Raw genomic sequence first — 18326 nt, 5'->3', positions numbered from 1 at the left:
AGTTGTCAGGTGTTTGGTGCATAGAGTTTCATTTTCAAATTCATTCTTTTGTTTTCTGATTTTCAGGTTGCTGAAATAATCAAGGATGACTTGTGGCCTAACCCTCTCAATTACTTTGACCATGTTAGTCATACTGTGTCCCTTGTTCTCCTTGATCTATTAGTCATGATTTAGTCATGCATTTTTAACTCGATAACATTATACAAAATTTGCTTTACCACAGGAGCCTGATGAAGAAGATATTGAGAGCGATGAGGTAAAGCAACATTCTTGCTAAGTTTTCATAACTCATACCTTGTGCACATCAATTGACATATAAAGTCGTACTTATTCATCTGTGGCTGTAATATGTCCTCCTTTTGGGCTTACATTTATTTCTTTCCTTGGCCACAATGGTATGAGGGTGAAGGAGGACTATGGAAAAAGTTTCTAAGTGGGGCTCGACTAATAGGATTGACTAAAATCATAAGGGCTGCAACTATATATGATAAAGCCTATAAAACATAGAGCTACTACCAAACCTCTAAAATAACTTTCTGCAAGCAATATAGTTTTTATGGTGCTTCTGATATTTAGAAATTTATATTTCCATCTTTGCTAAACTATTTGCTGCTTAAATTGTGGGGTTAAATCAGAACTTTGTCTAAGACATGAAGACATGTGAGGGAGAGAAGGGAAGGGTCTGTTGAAGGAAGTCTTTGATCAAAGTCTCAAAAGATGCAATCTTAGAAGCATCATAAAGAGAGTAGGATTCTTCTGCACCTGTAAATATTTTTGTTCCAACCCCTTCCTGGTGGTATTAATTAAATGAAAATACCAACTTTGTAAAAAACAAATGCATTAGATAGAAAACTGTGAAACCGTAGCTTTTGGTTTTACCTGCCGGTAGGGTATTGGTTGGGGACTCTTCCATTCAGAAGATCAAAGTGTCTTCTGGTCTGAATATATCTTTGTTTTTTAGAACAAGAAAGTATCTATTCTGACAAAGTATTTGTTCCTTCTCTTCCTTTTCCCCTGGGGCAGAGGAAGAGAGGTCATCTGTTGGAAGCTTACACTGTTTGTTTAGGATGAGAGAGGGAGCAGGTTTATGAATGTTCTTTCCCTTTTCCTAGCCAAAAGGAGGTAATAGTGGAGCATATATAATTCCTCCAAGAGTTGGCATTTTCACCCCAGGAAAGAGGAAAGACTTCTTTTGTTTTAAACTTCGATTCCCAATTCTACCGATGAACATGAGCGGGAAGATACGTTATTATGTGCTAGTCCCCCTCTTACCTTTTTCTCTGCAGTTCCTTAAAAAATTATGTTGCATGGTGGAAGCTTGACAAGGATCTAAAAGAGCATAGGCTTCCTTTTTAGGTCAAGAACACCCATTTTGATTTTTTTTTGGGAGTGGGGGGGTGGGGGGGGGGTGGGGGGTTGGGGTTTTGGGGGGGGGGTTAGGCGAATGACCGCTGACCATATATTAATACTCAGTACGAAAATACATGAAGAAGGGGGGACATAATGCCTAACCTTCACAAAACAACTACGGGGACTAGACATGCCTAATCCTGTACAAAAGGTGACAGCATTACCAATGAGTTGGAATTGTGTCAAAAAATGAAACTTCAGATTTCGCATGAGAAGATTCCTCGCTTTTACATCATGATGCTTAGTAATCTATAAGCTTACAAAAGATACACTAAAGTTTCATGTACATCATGTTAAACAAAGTCATTTCTATCTTTCTAACTCTGCATGATTATATCAGTGATCTGACTTCTCCGGGCAGCTTGGAAAGTTAATGATACCAAGTCACTTGATACTTTGACTGAGCTTGGCTTTTGGCATATAGTCTGGATGAATGTATCATTCAGATAGTGAACCTTGATTAGTTAGTGGATATTTAGTAACAGTCATAAAGTTCTTCTGTTATATATGGTATATATTAATTATATTTGGTGAAAACAAATTGTGAATATGGTGCCAGGGGATCTTGTTGCTGGGAGCTGCCAGTGATTTTAGCATAAAACCACATACCATTTTATGTGTGTCGGCAGCTTATTGAAGATTGTTCTTTTATATCTTGGGTAATGAATTGGTTGATTTGATATGAATTGCCAGGGAAAGGACAGCGGAGGCTCTGAAGAGGAAGAGGAAGATGAAGATGATGAAGATGAAGAAGACGAATGAACTGTTGGTAGACCTTGTGTTTGATTTGAGTTCTCTTCAGTGTTTCGATTATCAGAGTTGGTCTCTGTAAAGAGGTTTCGGATATTGCAGAAAAATCGAATGACATATAGTGGTGACTCTAATTTTTAGTTTCAGCGAGCTTTTTCTCACATTTCTCCTTTAACCTTTTCTTTGTAATTTTGTCTAATTACTTATTTTTTCACTTCATATTTCCCATGCAAAAAGAAATGAAAAAGAAGAGGTTAGATAGGGTAAGCTATTTTGGGCAAAGTTTAGGATTATACTTGTTGAGGTAACAATATAGCATATTTAATTGAGATATCCACCATATTTTAAAATCCGTAGCAGGTAGAAACACCCTGTATTGTTGTGAAGATGATATACCTAACACTGTATAGTAGTACCTTGCAATATGTTTCAATTTTAATATTCGGGTGTCTGTATATAATTTGAAGTGATCTTTGGCACTTAATAATATCAACAACATAACATCTACCGTAGTAAGATCGGAGACATGGCAATAATTTATCCGCATCTAGTATTTGATCAAGTCAACAAATATAAATAATACCTATTTTCTCATTACTATTATTGTTGATCTCCCTAAGATTTTAGTCATACAGCAAATTAATAATTTTTACTGTGATATTTTCACTTTAGTACTAGTCACTACGAGTGACCAGGAGGTTACGGGTTCAAGCTGGGGAAACAGCCTCTTGAAAAAATGCAGGGTAAGACTACGTACGATAGACCCATGTGGTCCGACCCTTAGACCCATGTGGTCCGACCCTTCCTCGGACCCCGCTATGTCCGACCCTTCCTCGGACCCCGCGCATAGCGGGAGATTAGTGCACCAGGCTGCCTTTTTACTAGTCAGTAGTCACACGTGCTGATGAGAGTGCGATTACCTGATAAGCCAGAGACTCTTATAATATAGAATTATTTTGGCAAGGTACTGTGAGCCCTGACAATGAACAAACTGGAGTACTGTCGGCTCGGCTGAAGTAATTAATGGGATTAACTAATATCCAATGGCATGCATAAGAATAAAATAGAAAACAAAGATCTAAAATTTAATAATTTTCTATGCTTCTCTTATCAATAATTTAAATTATTTGGAAACATATGTAAGTAAATTGCCCAAAAGACAGTGTATCGAGATTCCTAAAAGTCAAAGCAGTAGTGTTGTAACCAAACCAAGTTGACACTGAGAATGGCTATGAAAAATATACCCACTGTTGATTTGATTCCATTCTTGAGACAAGAATGTGAAGATGAAAGGTTAAAAGTTGTAGAGTCCATTACTAAAGCCTGTGTTGAGTATGGCTTCTTTCAAATTGTGAATCATGGGGTACCCTTTGACCTCACCAGTGAAGCTCTGAAGCTGGCCAAAGCTTTCTTTGAGTCTCCAAATGAAGCTAAACTCAAATACTGTCCACTGCCTAATGCACTTGTTCCTGCAGGCTATAACAAGAAGCCTAATCCTTCTTATGAGTTCAATGAATTCCTCATCATGCTTCCACCTGGTTCTCATTTTAACATCTTCCCTCCCAATCCCCCACAATTCCGGTATGTTCATGTTTTTCACTTTTGGTTAAGAAACTTTTCCTTGATTGTTTGCTTGTAAGCAATGAGTTTAAAAATGTATACATATAATAAGATCGTACTCATCTAAGTTGCTCGGACTCGGGTGTGGGTATCCGATACGGGGACAGATCTGAGTATCGGATTCGGCAAAATCTAAATTTTAAGATTCGGGGGGTGCGGATCCGGATATGGATACGGGTGCGGGGATTCGGCTAATAAAAAATAGAGCTATAAAAATATTATAAATTTTGAGAGATATTCTGTGAAAAACTTACATGAATATTGTAGAATTCAATCTTTCACTCTCCAAGATGGACATTATTCTTTCATTTTCCTAAATCTGTTTTATTTTTTATTTTGAGAAATCAAAATCTCAATTTTTCTCTCAAATTTGTCGATGGACTCCGGTCAAAGTGTCCGAAGTCAGTTGACCATATCCAGGACGTATCCCGCTCCCGTCCCGGTCTCGTATCGGGACGGGGACGGCTCCCAAATCGAAGAGTCCGCGCAACTTAGGTACTCATTGTGCACTCATTGACTTTAGATACTAAATTAGTCTCTGTGTTTAAGGGTGTGTAAGAGCTCAAGGTGCAATCTTAGATGGAAAGTTGCTCTTTCCCAATATCCTTATTATGTCTAAGCTATTTGACTTGGCACGAATCATTTTTCCAAGAACAGAACTTTATTGAAGAGGGGGGTTGGGGGTGGGGATGGGGGGTTCGGGGGGGGGTGGAGGTTGGAATTGAAACAAGTGCCTTCTAATCTGGTAGACTCAAAGAGAAAACTCTATCAACTGAGAAGATCCAAGAACCTTTTCTTGATGTTTAGTCAATGATATTCTTTACGCTTTCTACTAGTTGGATCTAGACTGTGATGGTAATGCATGCGATCAATCTCAGCTCCATGTTCAAGAATTGAGAGCTTTGTCAAACTGGATAAATTTTTAATATTATTTAAGCATCTCTAATCAGATAGTTTGGCTATACAATTTCATGTCATTTATCCTACATATCTAAAGCTTCTTTTCCCAGATAGAAGACAATACATTTGATCTTAGTAAACACATATCCAGTTGATGCAGTTAGCCCTTTTAATTGCCCTGCACAAGGGGCTGCTGGGAAAATAAATTTTGCTGTTGCATTTATTGGCTAGTTTTGCAAGTGAAACACTATTAGCTATTAAGATGATGAATTTTTTTGAAATTTCAGAGAGGTGATGGAAGAGTTATTTTCCCAATTCTTGAAGATAGGGATGGTCGTTGAGAGCATCCTGAGCGAGTGCCTAGGGCTTCCTCCCTCCGTTCTTAAAGAATTCAACGATGACAGAAACTGGGATTTTCTTATTGCTTTATTTTACTTGCCAGCAACAGAAACAGAAAGGATAGGAGCAAATTCACATAAAGATGTCAGTTGCTTCACAATTGTGTTACAAGATGAAGTTGAAGGCCTCGAGGTTCAAAAGGACGGCGAATGGATCCTAATAGCCCCACAACCAGGTGCCCTTGTTGTCAATATTGGTGATGCTCTTCAGGTAAATCTCTAAGTGCAATCAACAGAGTTAGGGAATTGATTATTAGCTACTTGGCAGAGTTGTTACCATATATTTTACAGGTCCTTTCGAACGACAAATTCAAAAGTCCAAGCCATAGGGTGCTGAGACCTAATGGAAGATCAAGGAATTCATTTGCATTCTTCTACAGTTTGTCAGGAGACAAATGGATTGAACCACTTCCCCAGTTTACAAAGGAGATTGCAGAAAAACCAAAATACAGACCCTTCTTGTACAAAGAGTATCTACAGATAAGAAAAGAAAACAAGTCTAAGCATGTATCCAGGCTTGAAGATGAGATTACCATATCATACTATGCAATCCCTGAGGAGTAATGTTAGACAAAATAAAAAGGTAATGGCTTGTAATTTGTAAGACATATATATGCTCAGAGAATAGACTTACATGCGGGGAAGAGGTTGATGATATATACATACTAGTTCTGGTTGCACGTATCTCATATTTGTGTTGCACGCATATTCCATATCAATCGTTGACTTGTAGTAAAAAATAAGTCCATACAGAAATTCTAAAATGTTTTGAACTTAAATTAGAACTTACAGTCTATCGATCTATGATATCTCCCCTGATTAATTTTGGAAACTCTTTTCCTAATTTGGGGAAAGAAAAAAGGTTATAATATGCTTATGGGATGTTTTCTTGATTACTTTTTATCCAACATGTAAAGGATTTGATTCGAACTCAAAATATACAAGGTGAAGCACTAGTTTTTTTTTACTACAGTATAGTACTCTATAGTACTACAGTCTATATTATACGCATGGTAAGGCTGCGTACAATAGACCCTTGTGGTCCGGCCCTTCCCTGGATCCCGCGCATTGCGGGAGCTTAGTGCACTGGACGACCCTTTATAGTACTCTACAAACATAGTAACATTTATAGGTTTATTTAATCTTGAATATTATTCTTTAGCAATTGGTTCGAGTGATTGATTGCATTCCCAGTTAATCAAGAGGTTCTCTCTCTTTAGCTTCTCATTGACTAACTTACTCCCCCTTCTTCAGATGTCTCGCTTCCTTTTCCTACAAAAATTGTTGCAACTATGCAATCAATATCAGATATTTCGTCATCTGTTTCAATTCCTCCTTTGCCTCCATAACAACACTCTTTCCCCCTTCACTCTGTTGCTCCTAGTATTCGACCAGGTTCGTCTATAGGACAGATTGGTCTGCCTTCTCTCCCTCCTTATGCTGGAATAATAGAACCAACAATTCCATCCCCTTTTCATTCTACCGCAGCATTGACTGCACTTAACGTCACTAACTTGGTGACTATCAAGCTTAATTCCGTTGAATATTATCTCACTTGGCGTACTCAATTCACCTCCTTGTTGATCTCTCGTGAACTCCTTGGCTTTGTAGATGGTTCTACATCTCAACCAACTCAATTTTTATGTGATGTCTCTGGTAACCAGCAAGTTAACCCACTCTATCGTTCATGCATGGGTCAGAGTAGATCAAAGTGTGTGATCGTGGTTGTTTGCAACATTGTCTCGCTGTTGACGTTCACTTGTTACCTACATCACGTGATATTTGGACATCCTTGCAAAGACGTTTTATGGATGCTAGTCAGGCTAAATCAATAGAACTTAAGCGACAACTTACTACCATGCGCAAATCAGATTCCATGACTATTGATGAGTATCTCCGCGAGGCCAAGAAAATAGTAGACTCCCTTGCGGCAATTAACTCTCTAGTGTCTACTCAAGATTTTATTGACCATGTTCTTCTTGGTTTAGGAAGAGAGTATGACACGCTAGTTGGCATCATTACACACTATCCAGGCCAACTATCTCTTGAAGAACTTCGTACCAAATTCTTGCTTCATGAGAAACGGTTGCAACGCCTCAAAGAACTAGACTCTGTTGTCTCCTATCAAGCCTTTGCTGCCTATAATGTATCTCCTAGTTCCTCTTTTGTACCTGGTAATCAATCAATATCTCAAGGGGGTCGTGGCAGAGGTCGGTCTTACTCATCTAGAGGAAGGGGTCGTGGAGGAAGAGGTCGAGGCTCCTTTGGTGGTCGCGGTCAATCACAACAAGTTTCTTCACCTAATAATATTTCACGCAACGGTTTTCATGGACAGTCTTCATCAGGTATTGGTAGTAATTCCCATGATTCCTATCATTCACAATCTGCAAGTTCAACATCACCATCTGCAGGAGTCTTAGGAGCACATCCTTCTTCTACCATTTGTCAAATTTGTGGGTCTCCCGGTAACTTTGCATTACAGTGTACCAATTGATTCAATCGTGCTTTTGTTGCTAATGATCTTCCTAAGTCTTTTGCTGCTATGTCTGTTGGTGAAACAAATGATGCTACTTGGTACTTTCACTCTGCTGCGTCCGCTTATATGACCCCATCTGAAGGTAATTTTCTGCATATGTCACCTTATACTGGCTATGATCGTGTGTTGGTCGGAAATGATACTTTGCTTAATATTAAAAATATTGGATATGCTTAGTTACCCTCTACATCTCGTCCATTACACTTGTGCTCCATATTTCATGTTCCTCAACTTCGTCATAATTTAATTTCCGTAAAGAAGTTGTGTAAAGATAACAATTGTGCAGTCGATTTTGATTCTTCTTCTGTTTCTGTTAGGGCAAAGCCTCAGGTCAATTTCTCCTGCAAGCTTCCAGTAAGGGTGATGTTTATCCGCTAGCATCTTCATCAGTGTCTTCTCATCCTCAAGCATTTATTGCTCTACGTCAGTCTGTAGATAACTGGTATCGTCATTTAGGTCACAATGGAGCTCATACTTTAGATCGTCTTAGGAAAAACAATTACATTAGTTTGATTAATTCTTATAATAATGATTGTGTCCCTTGTCGATTAGGAAAATCTCAACGTTGACCATTTAGTTTAGTGGATCACTGTAGTTCTTTTCCATTAGATATTGTTCACTCAGATGTTTGGCAATTGCCAATTTTATCAAACGTGGGGTTTAAATATTATGTTATTTTTATTGAGGATTTTTCTCGTTTTACATGGTTATATCCTATGAAGAGTAAATAAGAAGTTTTTACACATTTTTGTGCTTTTCAAAAACTAGTAGAAAACATATTTAACTCTAAAATAAAGACTTTTCAAAGTGATGGAAGTTGTGAATTTGATAACAAAGCTATGCTCTCACATTTTTCCAACTCGAGTATTCTCTTTCGTAAGTCATGTCCGGAAATTTCTCAACAAAATGGGGTTGCTAAATGGAAGCATCGACACATTATTGAAATGGTGCATAGCATTCTCGGAGAGGCTACTTTACCACCTCAATTTTGGGTTGATGCTGCTTATTATGCTGTTTTTACGATTAATAGATTGCCAACGCCTAATTGCAAGGACTTTCTCCTTTTGAAAGACTTTTTCATAGACCTCCAGACTATAATTTTCTTAGAGCCTTTGGTTGTGAATGCTTCCCTAACCTTTTTGCTCGAGTACCTCACAAGCTCACACCCCGTTCTGTTCACTGTATTTTTCTTGGTTATGCATCTAACTCTAAAGGATATCGTTGTCTATATCCTAAATCAGGTCGTGTGTATGTTAGTCGTCATGTTGTATTTCATGAGTCAGTATTCCCATACGCTACCTTGTCTCGTCCTTCACATGTGTCTTTCTCATCCCACTCTCCAAATCCTCTTGTGGTTACATCACCCTTATTAACTCCACAACTTTCTGTCCCGCATAACTCTTTTGTGTCTTCCTTTGACCTTCCTTCCTCAAATTCTCCTTCCCCTTCTCCTTGTTCTACCACAGTCACTCCGGCATTATCTACTGATCCATCTAGTGAGTCACACTCTACTGATCTTTCCCCATCCTTACCTATCTTGTCTCCCACTACCATTTCTTAATCCGCTTCCACATCTATCATTACATTCATCTAATGCAAACTCGTTTTAAATCTAGAATTTCTAAGCCTAAGAAAGTATTTTCATTGAGTGCTACTCTTCGTGATATTGAGCCCTCTTGTTTCTCTTAGGCTGCGAAAAATCCTAAGTGGCAACAAGTTATGACAGATGAGTTTAATGCGCTTTTGGAAAATAAAACTTGGGTACTTGTTCCTTTTCAACCTCACATGAACTTGGTCGGTTGTAAGTGAGTTTATCATATTAAATATAATTCGGATGGGTCTATTAAGCGGTACAAAGCTCGTCTTGTAGCACAGGGTTTTCATCAGCAACCTGGTGTTGATTACCATGAGACTTTTAGTCTTGTTGTTCGAGCTACTACTATTCGTATTGTACTTTCTCTTGCTGTTTCTTTTTCTTGGCCTATTCGTCAATTAGATGTTAAAAATGCCTTTTTACACGGTGTTCTTACCGAGAAAGTCTTTATGAAACAGCCTCCTGATTTTATTCATCCTGAATTTCCTCACCATGTTAATTGACCAAAGCCATTTATGGTTTAAACAGGCCCCGCGTGCATGGTTTCATGCTTTAGTACATTTCTTCTTTCTCAAGGTTTATTTGTAGCAAATCTGATACCTCTATGTTTGTTCGTCGTTCATCATCATGTATTCTTATCCTATTGCTTTATGTTGATGATATTATTCTAACTGGTAGTCATTCATCTCTCCTTGATCAGTTCATTAGTCTTCTTTCCTCTCAGTTTGCCATGAAAGACTTAGGCGATCTTCATTATTTTCTTGGTGTTCAAGTTGTTCGCTCACCTGGTGGTCTTCATTTATCTCAACAAAAGTATATTTCAGACATGCTCCTTAAGTTTCACATGCATACTTGTAAGCCAGTTCTCACACCTCTAGCTTCTCGTACTTCTATTTCTCTTATGGATGGTGAGTTAATTTCAGATCCTAGTGAATATAGGAGCATGGTGGGTGCTCTTCAATATTTGACTTTGACTCGTCCTGATATTGCCTATGCTGTGAATGTTGTTTCTCAGTTTATGCATGCACCTCGTACAACTCATTTGCAGTGTTTTTAGGTACTTACAGGGTACTATTTCACATGGACCTTTCTTCCGTGCTTCTTCATCAAATTCATTGGTGATTGCTTATTCGGATGCTGATTGGGCTGGATGCCTCGATAGTAGGCGTTCTACTACCGGGTTTGCAATTTTCTTGGATTCCAATCTTATCTCTTGGTGTGCGAAGAAACAACCGACAGTTTCAAGATCGTCTACAGAGGCCGAGTATAGGGCTATTGCCTATATTGTAGCTGAAACTTCTTGGATTCATCATGTTCTTCATGAGCTTGGTCTTTATCTTAGTGAACCGATTCGAGTATTGTGTGACAATGTCAGCTCAACATACATGTCTCGTAACCCCGTATTCCATGACCGTTCTAAACATATTAATGTTGACTTTCATTATGTTTGGATAAAGTTGCTCAAGGGGATGTTGTTGTCCAATATGTGCCTTCTCACTCCCAACTTGCTGATATCTTTACAAAAGATTTATCCTCATCTTTGTTTTTTGCGTGACAATCTGCCGTTATTTCAATACGTCCAGATTGAAGGGGCGTATTAGGATTCCTAGCCCATGTACTCGTAGGACTTAAGAGTTTGATTTGTATTGTACTACATTACCTACTGCTCTGCAGATTGGCTTCGTGGCCTTGAAATCACTTCTCTGTACAGTTTCACCTACCCTTCGTGTAGGCCCCCATGCAAGGGGGCATAGTCATCCTCTCATATGTGTCATCCCACACCGTTTAGCCAAAACATTTCTTGTATATATGTGTAAATAATTTCTTTTCCTCTAAAAGCAGTATGTAAGTTATATTATAGACTGACACCTAATTATCAAAGCGAAAAAGGTAAGGCAGAGAGATTACGAAGGTAATTTGAGACTTAAAATGGGGTTATATCACAAGCTAAATTTTAAAAATAGCCAGATTTACAACTGGTCGTTCAAAAATAGCCCAATTTCAAAAGTAATCAAAATTTAGCCACTTTTTATATAAAGATAAATCTGAGCGAAAATACTGTTCAAAACCCGGAAAATACTCCAGTATATTATGCTGGAGTTCCAGCATAAGTATACTTGAACTCCAGCATATTATACTGGAGTTCCAGCATAAGTACACTAGAACTCCAGCATAATATACTGGAGTTCCAGCAAGTATATTGGTCCAGAATAATATACTGGAGTTTGGAGCAGCGGTGCTCCAGTCTCCAGTATATTATACTGGAGCCAGCAAAGTATACCGGTCCAGCATAATATGCTGGAGTTCATACACAAGTGCACCGAACTCCAGTATATTATGCTGGACCGGTCTCTATTGCAGCAAAATAGTGGCTATTTTTCATTGACTTGGTAAACGCTGGCTATTTTTGATTGACCAGTCCGAAAACTGACTATACCGTGCTATTTTTACGCTAAAAAGTTGAAGATGGGAATACTTATCTTATAACCTTTATACACTGTTCTCTACGCTCAAATTCGCAAACAATTTCAGCTTCATCTATTTGAGGTATGTCCAAATGAACTATATAGCCGCTGTAAAAATAATAACCCTAAAAATATATAAAATTTGTATATTTTTTTTTTGTATATATACACATTCTATATCTTATATACAAAAATTATACAAATTTTATACACTCTTTTGACTATTAGATATAAATAATTTCTGGCGCAGACTAAAAGTAATAATACCCAAAAAAAAATGCTAATGCTTCAGAGTGACGTAACAAAATCATGAGTATAATTTTTGGTTATGTCGTCTTCTATGCACACTTGTGTCTGCATGCATCATAGAGCACTTTAATTGACAAATTGCTTTCGTGTAATCCTTGACTTTTTTCATGAAAATTGCTGGAAAGATTTTTCTATTTGCTGGTGATGTGGTGTTGTCTTTTTCTTGTGATTGAAAAAGTAATGGCCATCATATTTTGCTTTATTATCTAGCTATGAGTAACCATCATTTCTTCTTTAATCGTACAAACAAAGCATAATCTTGGATCTCTAACCTTAAACCCCTCAAATTTCACTATTAAAACGCCAGCATAATTATTTGGTGGAGCTAGTTTTTACCAACACACGGTCCAAAATATCATCGCTCTTGTTTGCCAACTTATTTGTCCAAATAGTAAATTGGTTTTTGAGCTGAACAAGTTATAACCCTTAGAAACACAAGTCGATTGGTTTAAAATCAAGATATTCCAGGATTATAAGTTTGGAATTATAATCGGATTATTATCTGGATAATCAATTTCACCTTTAATATGAGGTAAGTTATTAGCATAAAAATAATAATGGATTTAACTAATACCTCCAACCAAACACGAGATAAAATTAATCTTAAATTAAGGATAAAAATAACCCGCCTAATCCCTTGAAACAAATGGCCCATATAGGTCAAAAGACATTTTTACATTAAGGGTGTGTTTGGTATAAAGAAAAATATTTTCTGTGAAAAATATTTTCTAAGAAAATGTTTTTTTTTGGAAAACAAGAAAAAATCTTAATCATTTTCTGGTGTTTGGTACGCAAATTAAGAAAAATAACTTCTCAAGAGTATTCATAAATAATTTAGATATAATAAACATGAAGCCATAAACTTTCAAACCAACAACCTTCCGAACCCACAAATTTCATAAACTTTCAAACCGCTAAACTTTCAAAACCGCGGAATTTTGAACCCGTAAACTTTATAATTTCTAAACCCGTAAACTTCCAAACACATAAACCTCCGAACTCATAATTTTGGAACTTGTAAAATTTTGAACCTTTAAACCGATATATAAAAAAAATTAAAACTATAAAATATATTTAAAAAATATATTTTTTCGGGGGGTGGGGGGTGGGGCAAGGGGCGGGGCTGGGCAGGGGCGAGGCCCGCCCCTTAAGTTGTGCCTAATCTATTCTAATAACACCCACTCAAAACAAAGCAAAAATTTGATATTTTTTTTGCTACAAATAGCTAATTGGTATTTGTAATATTGTATATTGACTTATCTATATATTTTCAATGAATTTCAACTATACCCATTAAAAAGTTCCTTTTTTGTTTAGATTTTTGGAATATTGTATAGATTTTTATATTTCATCACCTTATTTGCTACCCCGTCCATGAAATTTTCTTTCCGTCTTGTATCTAATGTTGTTAATCACGCTTAAAAATATAAAAGGTGATTTTTGCATGTGATTCTTTGAGAGAAAGAACCATATTATTTGGTTTTTAATTTTTGTTGGCTAGTTTTGGTAAGTCTATGACTAATGGCTAGAGGTTGGTAAGTTGAGATTTATTTGGGACATTTGTGTAAGTTTCTCTAATTTTTTGTCTTGAAAGAGAAATATCAAGCAGCGATCGATATTTCATACATATATTTTTCTTTTAAATATATTATTTACTATCTTTTGATGGAAGCTTTGTTCTCGAGTGGTTTCTTTTTTCTTCGTCTGAAGGATTTGGGCCATAGTGTTTATTTTTACTAAAAGTGAATTTTTTGAAATCTTTGTCTTTTTTCTTATAAAAAAATATGGTAAAGAAAAAATGCAATTAGCCTAAGTCCTAATAATAATACATTTTAATATTTTGATTCATCAGTTTGTAGAATTAAATTAAACTAAATCTATAAAAAAAAAAAATACTATAAGTTCACTATTGTATGTAGCGCGCATAGCGCGGGAAAATTTACTAGTTTTCAATATAAGATAAACGAATAAAATGATGAAAAACTCAAAAAAAGGAGAAAAAAAGATAAATAGGTTTCTTGGCTTAAGAGAGGTGCCACATCACTTTTCTATTGCCTATATATATATATAGAGAGAGAGAGATTCTCCTCGAAAAATTTATTTGTCCGTTTCATTTCATGTGGCAATGTCTGTTTGAGTATGAGCTTGAAAACAATAAAGACTTTTAATACTTGCAATCTTAAATATGCAATGATATTTGTGTGGCTATAAAATTATATCATTAAGGATAAAATAAAAATTTAAAATTATTATTTTAAAATATAAAATATATTTTTCTTAAAACAAACTAAAAAAAGTAAAATTAAGTCGCATAAAATGGAAAGTCATTTTCTACGTTTTACATTTTATCACGAATATGAAGATGGAAAATGTGAGAGCCTATTTTCCACACATTTAAAGAGGTTATTTGGCCTTCACATAAATATTACACCTGCTAGAATTGACCCTTGTGGCGGTGCTACAGGGGTAGAAGGGTGGTTACTTAAGCATGTTTGCCGAAAATTATGCTATGTATGTCAAATACTGTTGTTTGTAGTTATATAATAAAAGTTAAACACACTTGACATAGTGGGGTGGATTGAAAAAAAATGCTCTCTAATACTTCCTCCTCACCGCCTTCCTTCATCCCTCCAAAGCCACCGGATATCTCCTGTCCTCAACCTTCATCAACATCTGTCCCATCCCAAAGCACAACTCCTACAACTTTAGACACCACCATGATTATTGATAACATGGAGCCTGAAGAACATACTAACTCTTCTACTAAAAAATCTTATCTCCATACCCTAATCTCTTCTACTGATACCCTTGCACCAACTGCACCACACGACATGTCAAAATTTGGACTGATGCTAAATGATAAACTGGATGCACCAGCGGATCCACAAAATTTTATTCCTATTTCTCTTGAGGAAAAAAATAGGATATATCAATCATGGAAACATGCAGTAATTGTAAAGGTATATGGTCGAAAGGTAGCACATCAAATACTCAGGCAAAAAATCTATACACTATGGCAACCTACTGAAAATTTACCTCTCATTGATTAGGATCGGATTTTTTTCTTCTTAAATTCCAAAAAGAAGAAAATAAAAATCATGCCCTACATGATGGACCTTGGTTCATTTTAAATCACTTTCTGTCCGTTCGTCAATGGGAACCTAAATTTATGGCTTCTGAAACAAAAATAAATTACCCTGCTATATGGTTACGACTACCTGAATTGCCTACGGAGTTTTATGATTTTCAAATTCTTCAAAAAGTAGGTAACAAAATGGGAAATTGTTAACAGTTGATACATGCACTTCCTCCACAACTAGAGGAAGATATGCCAGGTTATGTGTTGAAATACCGGTGGACCAGCCTTTACGCACACATGTTTACTTGGAACTCATAGGCAAAATATTCTTTACGAAGGATTAAATCTACTATGTACTAAGTGTGGTCGGATGGGACATAATCAAAGGGTTTGTACCTATATACAAGATCAAAATAATACTGAAGTGTCTAACACTACATTTTCAACCATCCCCACCCCTAGTTTAACACCTACTCATGTTGAGCATATTGAGGAATGGAAGACAGTGCAATTCCCCAAACGAAAAAGCTCCATACCGACTAATCCTTCCAGGGCGAATCAACTGCCATCAGTACAAGATTTGGATGCTACCCATACAAATGCTTCAGGTAAGTATGGCTTTACAACCCTTAATAATCTTCCATTCACAAAATTAACAATTCATAGTACTAAATCCGCCTAATATTTCTAAAAAACCTATCACCCCTATAATCACTAATAATAAATTTGCTACTCTAATAAACACGGATTTGGACAAGTCCAATCAAATTAATGCAACAATTGAAAATACTCTACAACCTACACTAATTTCTACTCAAGTGGATTTCCAGTCGGTCCAATTACACAATGAGCCAATGCTAAGCCATGCAACTAGCCACGATAGGCTCCCTCACATGCAAACCACATTACTTGGTCCAAACACTCATTACCCCTCAACCCAAGAAAACCTAATACATTCTCCACCCCATCCCCCCACCACCGGATTACCAACACCAATGCCTAATCCTATACCTTCCATGCAAATAGGGCATGATGAGCTCTCCACCCCTTCAAACCACTTCAACACACAACCAACACATCAGTCACTCAAACCGCCCAAACCTCCCATACAATCAACTCCATCTATACCTCATTCAAATACTGACCTTCATCATACCACTAAATCCAATACTACAATTACACCACCATCTCAATCCATCAATCAATAAAATGTTTTCACCAAATTTAACTTACCTTCGCAGACCACGAAACACACCCAGGCAAACACCTCATCGTCTACAACACAACACTCTACTCACTCCTTTCTCCCATCCTCTACCACAATTGATCATGGAACCCAATACTATCATTTACACAACACAAACCCCACATGCACCAACACAACTCACTTCGTGGCTAGAGATAGGCTTACAGAATCATGCCTTAACCTTCACGATGGAGGTGAATCACCAAGAGGTGACAATCCTAATAAATCATCCCAGGGACCTAGCATAAATCATAACGGAAGGCATGCAACTTGGGACGGAGATATATGGAAGATACCATTGGTCCATGATGCAAGCACCATACCTTGCTCCTTATCAACCAATTCCTCTACCAACACCATATTGGGATCCCCTACATCTTCACCCACATCTTCTCCAAATGCCATTTTATCCCCCACCCACTCCTGCCACCCCATGGATCCCAACCCTACACGACTCCACTAACAAATATTCCACTGAAACCACTAACTCCTCCAGCACCAACTCCATCACCAACAACCTCACCACCCCATATTCCCAATCCAGTAGAACAAGACATCAACTTTCAGGCAGAACTAGAAGCAACAGTCATTTACAACAGAGAAACACGACCAATTCACTCATGTCTCAACGGAATCAAGGTCTTTGTCCAGAATGGGGAGTACGAAAGAAAGATATACATAAGGTGCCCTCAGAATCTACTCAAAGCATCACTCAGAATAATGCCAACTACAAATCCCGACGTGGGGAAGTATGCCATGCTTCTACTTCCCACGTTTTTACTTCGCCCAGGGCAGTCAAACAGTCACAGGACTCAAAGGAACAGTCCACAAAATGAAACCCTTTGCTATATGAATTTTATTATTTGGAATTGTAGGGGTGCTCAGTCAGATGATTTTAGAAGGAATTTTTGTTCATTATTGGACTACAATCGCCCGTCCTTGGTTGTTCTATTGGAAACTCACTGCCAAAACCACCAAACGGTTAAGGAGGACTTTAATTTTAATGGCTTAATTGAAGTTGCTGCCATTGGACAGTAAGGAGGACTTGCCATTTTATGGCTTTCAGATGCAATCCATGTGGAACAAGTGGCCGTTACCTCTCAGGAAATCCATTGTCAAATTCAGGTAGCAACTAGACAATTGCTATGGCATAATATAATGCATGTATATGATAATTACAAGGGTCCTTGGTTATTAGGTGGGGACTTTAATGGGATACTGCATGCAAATGATAAATTTGGTGGTTTATCTATTAATAATTCTAGAGCTAACAAATTATTAGACTATTTAAATTACTCACGATTAACGGATTTAGGATACAAAGGTAGTCGTTATACCTGGACAAATGGTAGGCATAACAGTTTTAATATACTTGAACGTATTGATCGTATAACGGCTAATTATGATTGGATTAAACAATACCCCGATGCACTGGTTACACATCTTCCTCGTACACATTCAGACTATTGTCCTATAAAATTAGAACTTCAACACTGTCCTTTACCTCGTAAAAAAATATTTAGGTTTGAAACTATTTGGACTACACACCCTACGTTTACATCAGTAGTTCAACAAGCATGGCTTGATAATGTTTATTTACTACCTGCCATTAATAATTTTACTACTACAGTAACAGAGTGGAATAAATCTACTTTTGGAAATTTATTTCACCGTAAAAAGAAGTTGATGGCACGTTTGAACGGTATTCAATCATCTGTTCATTACCCAATTAGTACTTTTCTTCAAAACCTAGAATCCTCTTTAAAGATGGAATTTAATAAAATCCTAAGACTTGAGGAGGATTTTTTGGAAATTAAAGTCACGCATTGATTGGTTAAATGATGGTGACGCAAATACTAAATTTTTTCACCTTACTACCTTAAATCGTAGAAGACATAATCGTATCACTGCACTTCAAGACCAAGGGGGAAATTGGATTACAAATTCTTATCATATCAGAGACCATATTACTTCATACTATCAACATCTTTTTACTACACAAAAACTCATTTCTACTAC

General features: G+C 37.0%; 2 protein-coding genes across 7 annotated transcripts in view; both read left to right on the top strand.

Moving 5' to 3' along the window:
- LOC109240582 (NAP1-related protein 2-like) overlaps nt 1-2352 on the top strand; it is a 5585-nt gene extending 3233 nt beyond the window's left edge. The window contains exons 8-10 of the mRNA XM_019407244.1: nt 67-123; nt 224-256; nt 2104-2352. Coding sequence (XP_019262789.1) covers nt 67-123; nt 224-256; nt 2104-2172 — 159 coding nt within the window. The 3' untranslated portion in view covers nt 2173-2352. The remainder of the gene's footprint in view (nt 1-66; nt 124-223; nt 257-2103) is intronic.
- A 943-nt stretch (nt 2353-3295) lies between these two features.
- LOC109240581 (flavonol synthase/flavanone 3-hydroxylase-like) lies at nt 3296-10898 on the top strand. Of its 6 annotated transcripts, XR_002070106.1 has the most exons (5): nt 3296-3741; nt 4968-5289; nt 5370-5661; nt 7067-7696; nt 7932-8293. XR_002070106.1 is itself a non-coding variant. In XM_019407243.1 (4 exons), the coding sequence occupies exons 1-3, from the start codon at nt 3386-3388 to the stop codon at nt 5640-5642; spliced, it is 951 nt and encodes a 316-aa protein (XP_019262788.1). In that variant the 5' UTR covers nt 3296-3385; the 3' UTR covers nt 5643-5661; nt 10276-10898. The 6 variants fall into 6 exon arrangements, 5 of the variants coding, with proteins under 5 accessions (XP_019262788.1, XP_019262786.1, XP_019262787.1 ...); XM_019407243.1 differs by lacking the exons at nt 7067-7696; nt 7932-8293 and adding an exon at nt 10276-10898; XM_019407241.1 differs by lacking the exons at nt 7067-7696; nt 7932-8293 and adding an exon at nt 10266-10898.
- The last annotated feature ends 7428 nt before the right edge of the window (nt 10899-18326 follow it).

Source organism: Nicotiana attenuata, unplaced genomic scaffold (assembly GCF_001879085.1).
Source record: "Nicotiana attenuata strain UT unplaced genomic scaffold, NIATTr2, whole genome shotgun sequence".
NCBI lineage: Eukaryota > Viridiplantae > Streptophyta > Magnoliopsida > Solanales > Solanaceae > Nicotiana > Nicotiana attenuata.
The sequence above is the reverse complement of the archived record's forward strand: the minus strand, read 5'-3'. Positions and strand labels throughout refer to the sequence as shown.